Below are 14876 nucleotides of genomic sequence, written 5' to 3'. Positions count from 1 at the left end.
ACAGACAATGCAGACGGAGAGCAGTAGGCAAGAGGAGGACAGGCAGTGGAGGAGAAATGACGGTGGTCAGGGAGGAAGGCAGCTTTCATCCCAATCTGCTCACACATCACAGACGGCTGCTGCAGCCAAAAATATTCTCTAACCTAAGTGTCTCTTTATTTATACACTTTGACATTTGGGTTCATATACAAGCTCAATGGAATTTGGCCTCATCTTTTTTTAGAAACATAAATATTTGTCTTATTTATGGGAACATAATCATTTGTCTTAATTCGAAACATACATTTTATTATTAGTGATATATGTTGTCCTGTAATATTAGTATCAATGTGTATATAAAGTCTTGTGAGCATTATACATATTTGTCTGATCATTCTAAGGATGAATATAGCCTCCATCTTACTTACAATATATATTTATTAGGAATATAAATGTTGGACATGGATATAAATATATTATTACCTTATTAGGACTATGAATATTTGTCTAAGTTGGAATAAAGGTGTTTGTTGTGTTCAGTGATATAAATATTTGTTGCTATTCATAGAAATATTTGTGTTATTATAAATATAAACATGCTATTATTAGGAAAATGATTATTTGTCATGGCAGGACTATAAATATTTTTTCTGTGTTGTGATATAAATAAATTTGTCTGAGAAGGAATGTAGATATTTTAGTCTTACTAAACATACAAATATTTATGTAAACAGGATTATGAATATCTATGGAATTTATAAGGAATATAAACATTTGTCTTAAAAATGTAAACATTTGTATTACAATGTATTTATAATACACATTGGTCTGATAAGAATATTTGTTCTCCGTCACTTTTTAGTGCTATACATATATTTGATAAATCGCACTAGAAAAGGTATAAATCAGCATTTTATTTACACTGTATATTCCCACATGTATCTGCATTGCATACACTTGGATAACATTCACAAAATGAAAAATACATGAACTGAGTGCAGTCTGCAGACACTGTGAGCTACAGGGAGCTGATGAGATTCCTTCTCTTGGATCATTGTCAGTGTCCCAGAAAGAGAAGAGGACAGATGTCGTTTCATGTCCTCTCGATTTCTCTTTCTAATAATCTTCTTCCTTTGCTGTGCTGTTGTTTGGGAATCATTTTAACCTCAATTGCTCTGGCACTATACTACACACATCACTCATGCTTGATACATCTTCAATTAAGATCATGCCCTTCTAACTAACTAACTAACTAACTAACTAACTAACTAACTAACTAACTAACTAACTAACTAACTAACTATTTATCTATTCATGCATCTATTTCTATAGATAACCAGCTTGTATATTCTCAGCTCTGTTTGCCCTTAGCTCCAAGAAATCACCTCTCTGCTTTCACCAAATCACTCCTTCATCTTTTCACCTCACTCTCCACTCTATCCTCCTCTATTTCTGCTCCCATATTTCTTATTCATCCCTCATTGGACCTCGCATCCCCTCTTACGGGATTCACACCCGTTTCCCATCAACCCTCGCGTCCATTCTGCACCTGATACACAATGCACCATCACTGGCTTCACTCTCCTCGTATGAATTCCTGCAGGGGAGACCTGTGGTGGCTCTCGGATAAATCACTCCCTGTTCACGCAGAAGCTGCCAATTACTTAAGAGCAATGGACCACTCACTGTGGCGTACGCCTGTGCATGCACAAAAATGTATTGGCAAGCTCACACACAGACATACACACAGCATGGGCAAAAAAACAACACACACAACCAAGCAAGAACGATGACAACTCCACGTCCTAAACCATAAATTCATCATTGGAAAATAAACATGACATCAAGAAGAAAGGAATCTGTAACACAAATAAAATCTTGTAAATCATATTAAAGTTAGGGTTAACTGTGTATTTATCCAGATTCAGTAATCATTGCATCATAAACTGGGTTTTAAAAACTCTATCCACCCTGAATTCTTGTGAAATGAGACACAGAGTGAGTGTGGAGATGCATCGACTATATTGTGCCCTCAAATACCAAAATAAAAATAGTGTCTGCCAAGAATCCCGGCATGCAGTGCTCCACATTAAACACAAAAATTACCTTTTGAGTGACTTTTAATCTGACAGTGATGGCAAGTAATTGCCTAAAATATGAAATCACTGTAGAATATTTTCTTTTATAGGACTGGTTGTCAGCCAACCTAGCTGAAATGCAATAATACAATGCAATGCAATATAATACAGCTGAGCTACATCAAGTCCTGGCTTCATGACGGATGTTCGGCTTAACCATTCAACTTTGTGGTGATTTAAGAGGATTAATTTGTGCGGCTGTCAAACTGTGTTGCATTACAGGGACAAGAGTGGTCCTGTTACTTCGATGACCCAATGAGGGTTGGGTCAATAACAAGCAGTGCTGCTCATACCTCCATCAAGGTCCAATAGTCCCCTTACATTCAGTCAAGCTGCTGCAAATTTTACACATTCATAGATATCAGTTGCCTAAACGTGCCGGATTTTTATCATCATGGTCCATGAATAATTCCCAGTGGAAATTTTGAAAATATTTGAAAAACTGGATTGCACGATGTTAGATAAAACAACCTATACTGCATCTTTCCAACAAGTTTTGGGGAAAACTGTTCAGTTGCTTTTATTTAATTCAGCTTACAAACAAACAAACCAGCAAACAAACCAACAGGGGTGAAAACTTAGCTTCCTTTGCGGACGTATCAATAATGCAACGGCAGTGCAAACAGAAAATCATGCAGATACTGCAAGTGAGGAGCAGGTTATTGTCTCCACTAAATATCCGAATACAGATCTTAACAGGTGGTCTGAAGATTTTCACACATAACACTTGCATCTAGAGTTCCCTCAGACTTAACTTCAAAAAAACATCTAGAGTGCAGCGGTTCTGCTGATGGAATCATCTTGTTGATGAGAGAGGTCAGGGAACGATGATCTGACTTGTTGTAGCTGACACAGGGGGCTATAGTAACTCAGATAACCAGTCTTTACAACTGTGGTGAGCAGAGAAGTATCTCAAAAGGGAAACAACAGCAGGAATGGATGGCTACAGCAGAAGAAGACCATGCCTGAGCGGTGAACACAGGCTAAAACATGAACTGGTCCGGATTTCTGCTGAAGAACAGGATGAATCCAGCCGTGACCCAAAGTGCCTTGTGTCAACAGACCAGGATGGTGCTGATGGTTCTGATGTAAGTGATCAATCATCCTTTCCATTGTCACAGACCAGGTTCATCCCCTTATGACCACAATATCCTAATGGCTACTTCCATGTCACAAAGCAGTAGCGTCTTAAACTAGTTTCATGTCAGTGGTCACCATATCTGAATCTCACAGAATTGAGGTTTGTAGCATTAAACATTATAACAGTATCTCAAAGGAAAGTTTCCAACATCTTGTGAACAAGCCGACCTGAAGCTGTTTTGAGAGCAAATGGAGAAACTACCCAGAATTAGTATGATGTTCCTAATAACGTGATCGCAGGAAGCAAGGTAGATATTGACGGAATATTCAGCGAACTGTTCCTTTACAATATGTCTGAGCTTTGCAGCTAAACATACAGTATTTGTTTTTTCTGAATGTGCGCTGTTTACATCCCTGAAAGCAAACACTCGGTATGATCCGCCCTCCTACTCAAACACGCCTGCACCCTGAGGTGTGTGTGCGGCCTCAAATACAAGATATTATCTCCTATTGGCTTTGTTGTTCAAACAGGACACATCCTGGATAAGGAGCAACACAACAAGTCACAGAGGACGTCAACACCGACTCCAGCGCCACCTCTACAGGTGCTCAATTCACTCATGGCTCTCTAAATGCCCAAGGAGAGCTGGAAGGAACGTGGGCGTTGAATGTCATTGCGCGTTTCCGATTGGATTTGGCTTGCAGCTCACTCTGGCTCGATATGACAGATGTAGTGTTGCGGAGCGATATCGGAAAAGCAATCAATCCCAGAGTGCGGACAGCTCACACCAAACATCTCAATGCTCCTTCAAGTGAAGTCAGCTCTGATCCAACCGCTGAACAGTAGTCTGATAAGAACTCATATGATTTGTTGGTTGGCTGACTAAAAAGTAAACCAAATTGAGGTGTGTGTATATTTGGTTGTATTTGTTATTCAGAGTTATTAACTGTGCCTAGGAGGTTGTGTTTTTGTTTCAAACTGCTGGAGAGATTAACACGACACTTGGTGGAAGGATTCAGTTTGGTTCAGGAGAGAACCCCTTAAACCTACGAGGAACAATTTTCAATATATTATCAATGATGTGTGGCTTTGCTCAGAGCTACAGAGCTACAGTAATGAGGGAATTAAAAGTTGAACCTTAATGAATCAGGAATTCTGCATACTTTTCCATGGAGCAGTGTATTGCACTGACATAGCAAATCTTCTGGGGACAACAATAAGGCTGAAATCTGTCCCCCACCCATCTCTTGTGATGTCACTGTTGCAGGGGCAACCACAAAAGTCAAGTTCCCCCCCCCGACATAGACGGTGTATTGATGTGGAGAAACGCCACACGTTGCACTTTTCAAGCTTCTGATTGGAGGAACAGTGTGAGTCACTTTCCGGGCCAGCCGCCTGCTGACCCACAGCACCGAGGCAGAAAATGAATCAAAGAACCTTTGACTCTGCCCTGCATGCTGATTGACACCTGTGTGCGCCGTGCTGCACCGAGTCGGATGTGCATATCAATGCGTCTGCCTGTGTGTGTGTCTGTGAGTGTGGGTGTGTCACACACACCCACACACACAGAGAGGCACCCTGTTCTGCCAGACACAGCCCAGGAAGCTTTGCTGAGGCCGGGGAGGAAGAAAGAAGCCTGTGTGTGTGTGTGTGTTTGTGTGTGTGTGTGTGTGTTTTTGTATTTTCCTGCTCATTCACAACAGCACAGAGGCACACATACACACACACAACGACAGACACAAACCTTCCTGTGTTGTGCTGCAGGTGAAAATCAGGACGCTTACCCCTGAAAGAATTATTCCTATATCCATCCTTTTTATGTGGGTCACCTCGAGCAATGATACTCCCCTCCCCCATCTTCTAAACGCACACTCAGCAGCATGTCCGACCTCAGAGTCTCTCACCTGTGTCACTTTAGCACAAGAACTTTACTCTGGACCCCAAAAATAAAACTGTCACAGACGGATTCATCTCCAGGAAACTGTGACTGTCACGTAAAAATATACCCTGGATGACCTTTGGCTCACACTTCCAGTATGAAGATGATTGTTTATGTTCGTGTCTCTCTCTCTGTGTGTGTGTGTGTGTGTGTGTGTGTGTGTGTGTGTGATGTAATTCTTTCTTTCTTGGCAGGTGGATATGCAACAGTCCCTGAGATCAGGCCAGGTGCCATATGAACTACTGTTTAAATGGACTTTGCCACTTCAGCAAAGAAAGCCTCCTGTTTTTCACTGAAAGCAGCAGAACACACACACTGACACATTCACTCACACACACACACACACACACACTGACACACACACACACACTGACACACACACACACACTGACACACACACACACACACACACACACACACACACACACACACACACACACACACACACACACACACACACACACACACACACACACACAGACGCGCACAAAGCAATCTCTATAATTAGTCTATACTGCAGTGAATGAACATGAGCAGACATAAACAGCTACACCGGTGTGTCCCAGACGTTAATATAAAACTGCTCTGACGTCTGGAAATACGTTTCCACAGCAAACACTCTAAAACCGGAGGCAGTGAGATAACAACTGCACCTGATAGGCTCCGAACAGGAGGGGCTCATGCTCGTGTCACATTTTCCATGCTTTACAGAGATATGGCTTCAAATCTGAGTGTGTTTGGACATAAAAAAAAATATATAGCTGTCACAAAATAGACGGGATTCTGGGCGATGCGGACAAAAATTGTATAAACATAAAAGAATGTGTCAATAATGATCACAATAAAAGTCACATTATTTTATGTTTATCACAAATATGAGGTTAGAACATTTTGCCAATCCTCACTATGCTCCCACAATGCACAAGCAGGACATAGACATACAGTACATATAGAAATTCTGAATTATTGCCACAGATGAAAAATAATTTTGTGATCATTATTGTTGTCGTTTTATTAATTCGCCCAGCCCAACTGCAAACTATTTTAAGGACAATCTGAGTTCGATCTATAATTATCCGACCCACATGGGGGGGAAATCCAGGAATAACACGACTATGTCATCATTTGGCAACCACAAGTAGACATTTAGAAACTGAAGATAGGAAAATGCTGAACATCTGGGGTTATTTTCTAAGGCAAAACACAATATCGATACACACGTCTGCTTTAAAATCCATATATTAGATCTCAAAGAAACATCCTCCCAATGATGATCTCACCACACATTCAAGACACCTGACGCTGCCTTGACAACACAGAGGAAATGAGTTGCCCATCTTCCTTGATTTGGTCACTTATTATAAATGTCTCTTTTACCTAAGTCAGACCAGTCATTAGAAACACACAAATCCTGAAAACCCTTTTTTCCAAGTCTCAATTGTCTCCCAAGTCTCTTCCCCTGACTAGAAGACAACAGGCTGGATCTCACTCAGGCAGCTTCAGGATGTCCACAGATTTGAAGGGGCAGTCACACACTGATCACACCTTGAGCTGCAGCCAGTGAAGCCCCAGTGCTCGGGCTGCTCCGCTGCACTGGCCGAGCTGTGTGACTGTGATGGTTTCATGGAGCAGCGAGTGACACTAACCTGCTTTTACTTCTGATCCGAGCCGCATTCGAGTGGATTCTGTTCCTTTACCTGTTGCGGTGCAGCAGCTGAGATCCGACCTCCAGGCTGGAGAACCACCTCGCTGCTGCTGCTGCTGCTGCTGCTGCTGCTGCTGCTGCTGCTGCTGCTGCTGCTGCTGCTGCTGCTGCTGCTGCTGCTGCTGCTGCTGCTGCTGCTGCTGCTGCTGCTGCTGCTGCTGCTGCTGCTGCTGCTGCTGCTGCTGCTGCTGAGGAGGAGGAGGAGGAGGAGGAGGAGGAGGAGGAGGAGGAGGAGGAGGAGGAGGAGGAGGAGGAGGAGGAGGAGGAGGAGGAGGAGGAGGAAGAGGAGGAGAGGATCCTGCAGCCGGGGCGGTGTGCACTGGGAATGGGCGTGTCCCTCACCACACAGGGAGTCAAGCTGATCATTGTTTCCCAACGCACTTCCGGTTGTCCGTTTCAAAATAAGACTCACTCAGGCACCTGCGACATCAACATTTTTATAGATAAATGGATAGATAGATAGAAAGGTAGGGGGATGGATAAATAGAAATGTAGATGGATGGATAGATTGAAAGGTGGGTGGATGGATGGATAGATCTAACCAACCTGCCCACAGTACATCCACATCAAATATTCACTTTCCATTGTACTTTAGGCCTTTATTTTGAAGGCACGTTCACTAATCTGAACGTCAGTTGATTTGATCATATTCAACACCAGCATGTCCAAAGTTAAATATTTCTGTAAAATGAAATAGTATTTTGTACTGCAGATGAAAAAACCCTTTTAAAACTAATTTGAACAAAACAGAGGGCAAGGCAACATCGCCTATAAAATAATAAATGAGCAATAAACAACACTGTAGTTCATCAACATGCTGTTAGTTATTAGTAAAATAAATATTATTAGAAGAAAGAGGAAAAAATGAATTTAACGGAGCCACCAGAGTTTATTTCAGAACAGAAATCAATCGAGCCACTTAAATGCAATGAATCTGAAGTCAATCACTCCAAGGGGGAACTTAAATATTTCACTCAGTTGAATCAATCGGAAAAAACCCCCATAAAATATAGCAAATTAGGTTTCCAGTTAATGAAAGGCCTTTGAGACAGAGTGCAAACATTAAATCTATGTTGGGAGGAGAAATAAAAGAGGCGTCAGGAGTCTTGATTCTTCTATGGACGCTGAGTTCAGAAAGGCTTTGACACCCACTGTAATGTTGGCATCATGAAACCTATAAATATACATTTGATGCAAGTTATTTATAAGTTATGTTTGTGTTTTTATGTCTGAGTGGACAGAAGGATTCAGAAGGATTTGAAAAGCTGGTTTGGCATGTATCCCATTTGCAGGAAGGAAGATTGGGCTTCTCTCTCCAGGTTAGCCAGTTCCTGGACAGTTGGAGCGAGCGCTTCCACATGACCCTTGTAGCTTCCACCTACAGAGGAGCAACAGGTTGATGGTCAAGCTCAACAACAACAATTAATATTACTATTATTATTATTATTATTATTATTATTATTATTATTATTATTATTAATATTATAGTATACAGAGCGTTTTACAATGCCATTTTACATGGGTTAAAAAAACAAATTAATTTAAAAACTAAATAGACATTGTGATCAGGAAATATAATGTCGGTCTATACAGCTCATTACAATCGATATTCAGTTGCAATTCTTGCAGTTGAGTCATGTTAGAGTTGTTGCTGCTCATACCTGTCAATTTCCTGCGCTGACCATACGAGACCTTTCCATCGAACTCATCCAAAGGTACTTTAATGTCCGGCTCACACTGGGTGATGGTGCACTTCAAGTGCTCCTCAATGTCTGACAGGAGCTGTGATCAGGGAGAACAAGGGGAAATGTCTCAACGAGGATTAAGAGAGCAGGATGGGCGGGTTGTGACGTCATGTAAGCCGCTTTCAGACATGAACTTCAGAAATTGTCCAGTTCAGACTTTCCCAGGAATTTATAAAGACTGCAGCAGAACGCTTGCAGGGTCAGAGGTGTTTACAACAACAGGAAAAGGTCTGGGCAGAGCTCGCAGGAGGCAGGACAGGAAGTTTAAATTCTGTGGCAGAATCACATGTGTTTGTTTACATCACATCAACAGCGGCGTCAGTTCTTATCGTCTTGCCAAGTTGTTTATTCCTCTGCATATTCAACGTGTGTAAAACGTGAGAGTTTCACCATGAATGTATTACATCAAACACACGATTTACACTTCAAACCCCCGAGTGCCGTTTCAGCCAGGATGACAAATTCCGCGGCTGCCTATTAAATCACTCAGACAGCCCTGTGCTAGAGCTCAGATGGAGCCGTACGTCTAAACACAATATTTAACTCGCTGCCTCAGCTTGATTATGTTTCTGCCTCCATCTTTCTATACCTCTTTCTCCTGGTACCAGATGGTGCAACCGCCATCCTCCTTCAGTCGGGTGTTGTAGCAGCCCCGGCCCCGGTTCGTGCAAACGTGGTACCACACCTGCACACATGGAGAGATGTACTGACAACTCAAGTCAACTGACAAGCATTTAAAAAAAACTAGATTTAGTTTAAATTAAGAGTCTGTACATCTATCATTCTACCTACCTTCTCTTTTTCCATAGCAACTAAGGAGATGGCCAGTCCCATTCTGTGGGTGAATGGGAAATGAACATATTAAGATTTCAGGTGATGATGAATCTGATCATTTTCATGTGATTCTACAAACACAGACCGCACAATAAGACAATAGTAAAAATAATAAGTGCAACTCATTCACAAAATCTACCTCTCAGCTCTTCCAACTCTTCCAATACGATGGACATAGTTCTGCTTCTCATCTGGCAGCGTGACGTTAATCACTGGAGAAGAAAAGATGAATGTTATGAGAACAAGTGGCAGAGAGAGGGCTTGCATTTGCCAAGAAATCAAAAGATAAATAAGCATTTGGAAATGTAGGGGAAAAAAAAGGTGTTAACTCTTATTGAGAAAGTCTGAAGCATTTCTCTTACCGTAAGGAACTCCGTGGATGTCAATTCCTCTGGCGGCTACATCTGTGCAGACCAGAAGTCTCACCTCTTTTTTCTGAAAGATACAAAGATAACATAAAAAACAGGAAAGCTGGTTAAACTTTGTCAAAGAGTGCCGGCGTGTTTTTCTTCTCTCACCTTGAAACGCTCCAAGTTAGTTTTCCGCTCGTTGGGCTTGCGATCGCCATGGAGACAAACACAAGAAAGCTGGTGGGTTTTACTGTCTGGACCTGACAAAAAGAATTTGTGAAAGGGGGAAAAAAAGTCTCATATATATTGTGTCAACATTACTTGATTGTCATGTGTGTGTACAAAGTATAGATAAAGCTCCTGTTCAGACCTGGTGTCAACATCTGTCTCTGTGATCTGATAACAAGAGGACAGACCACGTGTCCCAGACCATCTACTAGTGATTGACCTGAGACCTTTGTTACCAGGTCTGAACAAGGCCTAAATAGCACTACTTCCTCCTACCTCCTCCTTGCTGGATGAAGTACTGTTCCATGTTGTCACAGTCGATCTTGGTGCGACAGAAGATTATGGCCTGGTCCATCTTGTGCTCTTTGATGGCGCGTACCGTGTACTCGCCCTTCAGAAGCTTGATCGCCTCGGACCACATTTCTAAAAAACACAAATAACATTTGTTGATGTTGAAGGCTCAATTGAACATCAGCGTTTTTATATATCTAGCTCAACTTAATTCCCTGTGAAGTACATTTAATAGAAGCTTGATGTCACAAGTTTTATTATAGTGATAAAATCAAATAGTCAAAAATCTGCTGCTGATCTGCTCCTACCTGCAGAATTGGCTCCTGCTCTGGTGTTATCTTTGGCATGGACTTCATCAGTCTAACCAAAGAAAAACAGGTCAAGAGGAAACGCTGTGTCAAGACATTCATTTACACAAACAGAAAAAACACGCCAACCAGAAACAAGCTTGTGGCACTTACCCTGATGTGGTTCTTTGCCAGTCGCTCCCACAGCCGATCGGTCTTAGGATTGACAGGCACCACCACGTGATGGACCGTCTCTGGGATGGAGTCCTCGCCCTTCAGGTCCACCCACGTGGGGAAGTGCATGATGCGCTCGGACAACTTCTTCACGTCAAAGGAATGCAGAGTGGCGGAGCACACTATCACCTGGGGGGGTGGGGGGGGGGGTGGAAACAATAAAACAGAAAAGTGCTTTAATCACCTTAAACACATTATTTTGTAAAACACGGAAATATTTTTGGAATGTTTTCCAGCTCTTTAAATTCTACAGCTTGACGTTAGAAATTAAACACACTCTTGGGATTATTGTTACTAAAATAACATATGTAGATTAATGTGCAACTTTGTTAACTGGCCAGACAGAGTTGTTGAAATATTAATCTAAACCATCTGCAGCTCCCATTTAAGAACATGGAAAATAGATTGTGCCGTTTCAGTGAAATATTTTTTGTAACAAATGCAACCTTATCCAGTGTTACCTGCAATCTCTTGCCATCAGAGGTGACCTGTGGGATTTGGTTATGGATCCTGTTGATAAAATCTGTATATCCTGCTGAGAGGAGGCCGTCCTGAGGACACACAGAATCCAAATGCATGGTTATTGGCATCGGGGATAGTGAGGCTGTACACACTAACCATTAACACTGTATTTGAACATTATCGGCAGTGACAATCTGTGCATCTGATGAAACATAAATCTTTAAAGTGCAGCAGATGTGTTGAACATACACACTCGTCCAGGACAAGGAAGCGGACTTGAGACAGAACGAGTTTCCCAGTTGAAATGAGGTCGTCCAGTCGGCCGGGTGTTCCCACCACGATGTCGATCTGATGAACCACGAGGCGAAGACATTACACAGAGAGAGGCAGAGACAGGGAAAGATTAATGAGGAGTGACGGAGAAAAACATGTTTTAATAAGAAGAGTTTGGAGACGTGAGATCTCACATACCCCCTGTTCCAGAGCAGCCAGCTGATCCTTGGCAGGCACACCACCTATCACCAGCAGTTCCCTGCAGAGACAGATGGATTAAATTAAACACTGAGCACTGACTCCATCTGCTGGTATCAAATTGGTATTACAAATGTATCTATAAATGCAGACAAATGTAGTACACGATGAAACAGCACAACACAGTGGAACACAAAAGGAATCAGGTTCGTGTCTACCAGTGTCCTGGGCAGCTCTGTATAACCTACCTGAGTTTGGGGTTTTCCACATATTTCTGAAAGTTTTTGACGACGTTGAGAGTTTGCTCTGCTAGTTCTTTGGACGGCTCGATGATCAGGGCTTTGGGCGCATTGGAGGATGCTTTCACCTGACTGACTTTAGCACTGCCTGCACGGGAAGAAAAGGGACAGATACTCAATAAAAGGAATTGATCAGTGTCGTCATTTTGGTGGTGATACTTCTCAAAGAAGATTTTGTGCATGGTTTAAAAATGTGAACGGAAAGTGGGATTTTGTTGTGAAGGGTTTTCAAACGGTCAGTGATATTTTTAATGGTAATATTTGTGTATGTGTGTCTTGTCCACAGACCTGCCTGAGAGGATTTGACGCTGTGACCCTCTGGTGCCTGATCCAGGGCAACAAACCCACTTTTTGGGGCGTTTTTAAAGCTCTCTCCTCCAAAGTTGAACCTCAGCTCTGCATTCTGGCACAAAATAACAGACGACATTTTTATAGTGTTTAACACAGTCGTTATTTTTTCCAACATTAAATTTGAATGGTTCTGTTGTGTTACCTTAAGCACACAGGAGGCAAAGAAGCTCTGACTCTTCAGATTCTGAGGGATCTCAAAAGCCACACCGAGGTCGTTACCTGCCAAAGGAAACCAGAGAGAAAGGGAAAAGAACTATAAGCCTTTTTATTTACTATCAACTACAGATGTCTACTTAAATAAAAAAAAGAGAAAATAAGAACCTCTGAGAACCCACCATTTTTGGAGAAGGACATTTGACTGTTGTCTAGATCCAGGTAGCATCCAATAGTATCATGCATGGTAAACTCCTGCAAAGGCGCAAGATAACAAAGAGACAATTTGTTTTTAAGATCTAAATTATCCTCACTTTTGCACATGGATCTAAACACCATGATCATCCATCCACTGTTACCTCTCCGTAGCTGTCAAACTGCTTGTTGTTGGACTTCTTTCCAGTTCCTCCAAAACCAAAGCCATATTTATCAGTTCCTGTAAAGAAAGAATTTAATTAGTGTTCAATTGAAAAACATTATTTTAGCTGACACACTTCACAGCAGTAGAGTAGAAGAGTTTACCCAGGTCCAGTGCTGCCTGACTGGTGGACCAGCCGATCCGGCACAGACCTTGATCGTGACAGGCCACCTCATAATAGTACTTCCCTGGACAACAAAACAAACAAACAAGGATAGTTCACTTTAACAAAAGGAAGCTATGATCTTTCCATAGTTTTTTTGTGTGAAATGCATCTAATTCTAAAGTGCACTACATACCTTTGGTGACACCTTTTGTAGAGCGGCAGCCGTGCCACTCTTTAAACTCCCTGCTCTGGCAGCACAGTCCATCTGCACCGATTGCTTTAAGAGTAAAAACACAAGGTGACATTGAGGAGTGGCGACACAAGAACAAAGCTGGACTACATGCAATTGGACTTGTAACACGTTGGACTGTCCTGCTCGACTACAAAACCACCGGTTTGATTTTCTGCTCTTACCGAAGGCTGTACTGCGGTCATAAGGATTCATCTGCCAGTTGTTGAAAACTGAAAAAAAACACAAAAAAGAGCACATTTCAGCTGCTCCACCCACCACAGACTGTAAACAAACAAGTCACTGATATGGCAGGTGATCTCACTTGCTCCTCCGGACTTGACGGAGGCTCGGCCCCTCTTGCCCTCCTGCTCGTCCTTCAGGGTCTCGTACACAATCTGGATCACTGGGATGCTGAAGGCCTGAAGGGGACAAGTGTGACACTTCAGCTTTTTATGCCACTTGATCAGATGATTAAATTTTAATTCACTAACAATTAAACCATATTTTCTTAATAACAACAAGTCTGAGAGAGCTCAAATGGGATAGCTACACAGCTGTTCCTGGTCTCTCATTGTGGGAACTGTTGGGTTTCTCTTTAAACTGTTGTGATTTGGCCCAGAAAATTGAGCTGAATTTGAAACCTTTCATTTTAGTTACTTTATCTTTTTGCCATGGATTTTTGTGAAGCACTTTGTAACCTTATTTAAATAAGTGCTTTACAAAAAAGTTATGATTATTATTGAATGCAAACTGCACAGGTTAAGTTGTATTCTAGATTGGCGTGGCTTTGATGTACCTACCCCTGTTTTACCGCTGCCGGTTTCTGCAGCCTGAAAGGAAGAAAGGAGAATACGATGTAAGAGTTGCACTGTGGAAAGTCATGTGTCTGAAACAAGGAGCTAAAAGAGTTAAACCTGACCATGAGTACATCTCCTCCACCGAGGATAAGAGGGATAGACTCCGCCTGGATGTCAGTAGGCAGCCTGAAACCCAGCGATTACAATAAATCAGATAACAAACAGCTAAATGAACATATATATAACCATTATATAACAACACTGATTGTACACGTTCAGCCTGCGTCACTTACAGCCATTCCATCTCCTCCACAGCCTGCGCGATTTCAGGCATGACGCCCATTTCTGTTTAAAAGAAGTAAAATCAAACGACTCAATAAACATCCTGAGTATTTTAAGTAGTGTCACGATTGAGTCAAATATGAACAGGACGCCATGCTGTTGAATTGAAGGTAGATTTCTTACCACCGAACGCTGCCATTGCTTCTGTTGCTGAGAATACACCACCACCGGAAGCAACGTGTTCACAGATTGCGGCTCGGTGCAGCTTGTAAAGAGGGACGGTTCCCCTCGAACATTGGTTCCGGGTTGCAATCTGTCCCTAAATAGACTTTGAACCAGAGACGCTTAAGATTATGCGGTCACGTGTGCAGTAAATGAACATCACCTTAAATTTTGCCAAGACGTCAAATCAGTTTTTCATTGAATAACTACAGTATTTTTAGCGCGGTCCCCCTGATGTATTTTGTCCCCTGCCGACCACCGTGGACTTTTGA

At 42.1% G+C, this 14876-nt stretch overlaps 2 protein-coding genes across 4 annotated transcripts in view; both read right to left on the bottom strand.

Moving 5' to 3' along the window:
• Positions 1-6925, bottom strand: part of LOC133024033 (intersectin-2-like) — a 37818-nt gene extending 30893 nt beyond the window's left edge. For 2 of the 3 annotated variants that reach the window (XM_061090978.1, XM_061090980.1), the window contains exon 1: positions 6784-6925. The gene's annotated coding sequence lies outside the window, so the exon portion shown is untranslated. The remainder of the gene's footprint in view (positions 1-6783) is intronic. The other variant, XM_061090979.1, reaches the window with a different exon arrangement.
• Positions 6926-7711: 786 nt separating this feature from the next.
• ddx1 (DEAD (Asp-Glu-Ala-Asp) box helicase 1) lies at positions 7712-14614 on the bottom strand. The gene is made up of 26 exons (XM_061091311.1): positions 14566-14614; positions 14394-14445; positions 14223-14286; positions 14104-14133; positions 13626-13722; positions 13486-13533; positions 13265-13348; positions 13070-13153; positions 12907-12983; positions 12730-12802; positions 12537-12613; positions 12332-12446; positions 11993-12131; positions 11745-11805; positions 11523-11621; positions 11273-11362; positions 10752-10940; positions 10599-10650; positions 10276-10422; positions 9940-10031; positions 9784-9856; positions 9561-9633; positions 9380-9422; positions 9177-9272; positions 8504-8624; positions 7712-8220 (listed from the first exon to the last, which is right to left on the bottom strand). The coding sequence occupies exons 1-26, from the start codon at positions 14579-14581 to the stop codon at positions 8090-8092; spliced, it is 2223 nt and encodes a 740-aa protein (XP_060947294.1). The 5' UTR covers positions 14582-14614; the 3' UTR covers positions 7712-8089.
• Positions 14615-14876: the final 262 nt, after the last annotated feature.

This window comes from Limanda limanda, chromosome 18, assembly GCF_963576545.1.
Source record: "Limanda limanda chromosome 18, fLimLim1.1, whole genome shotgun sequence".
NCBI classification, from domain to species: Eukaryota; Metazoa; Chordata; class Actinopteri; order Pleuronectiformes; family Pleuronectidae; genus Limanda; species Limanda limanda.
Note: the sequence above shows the minus strand (reverse complement) of the source record. Positions and strands in the feature narration are given on the sequence as shown.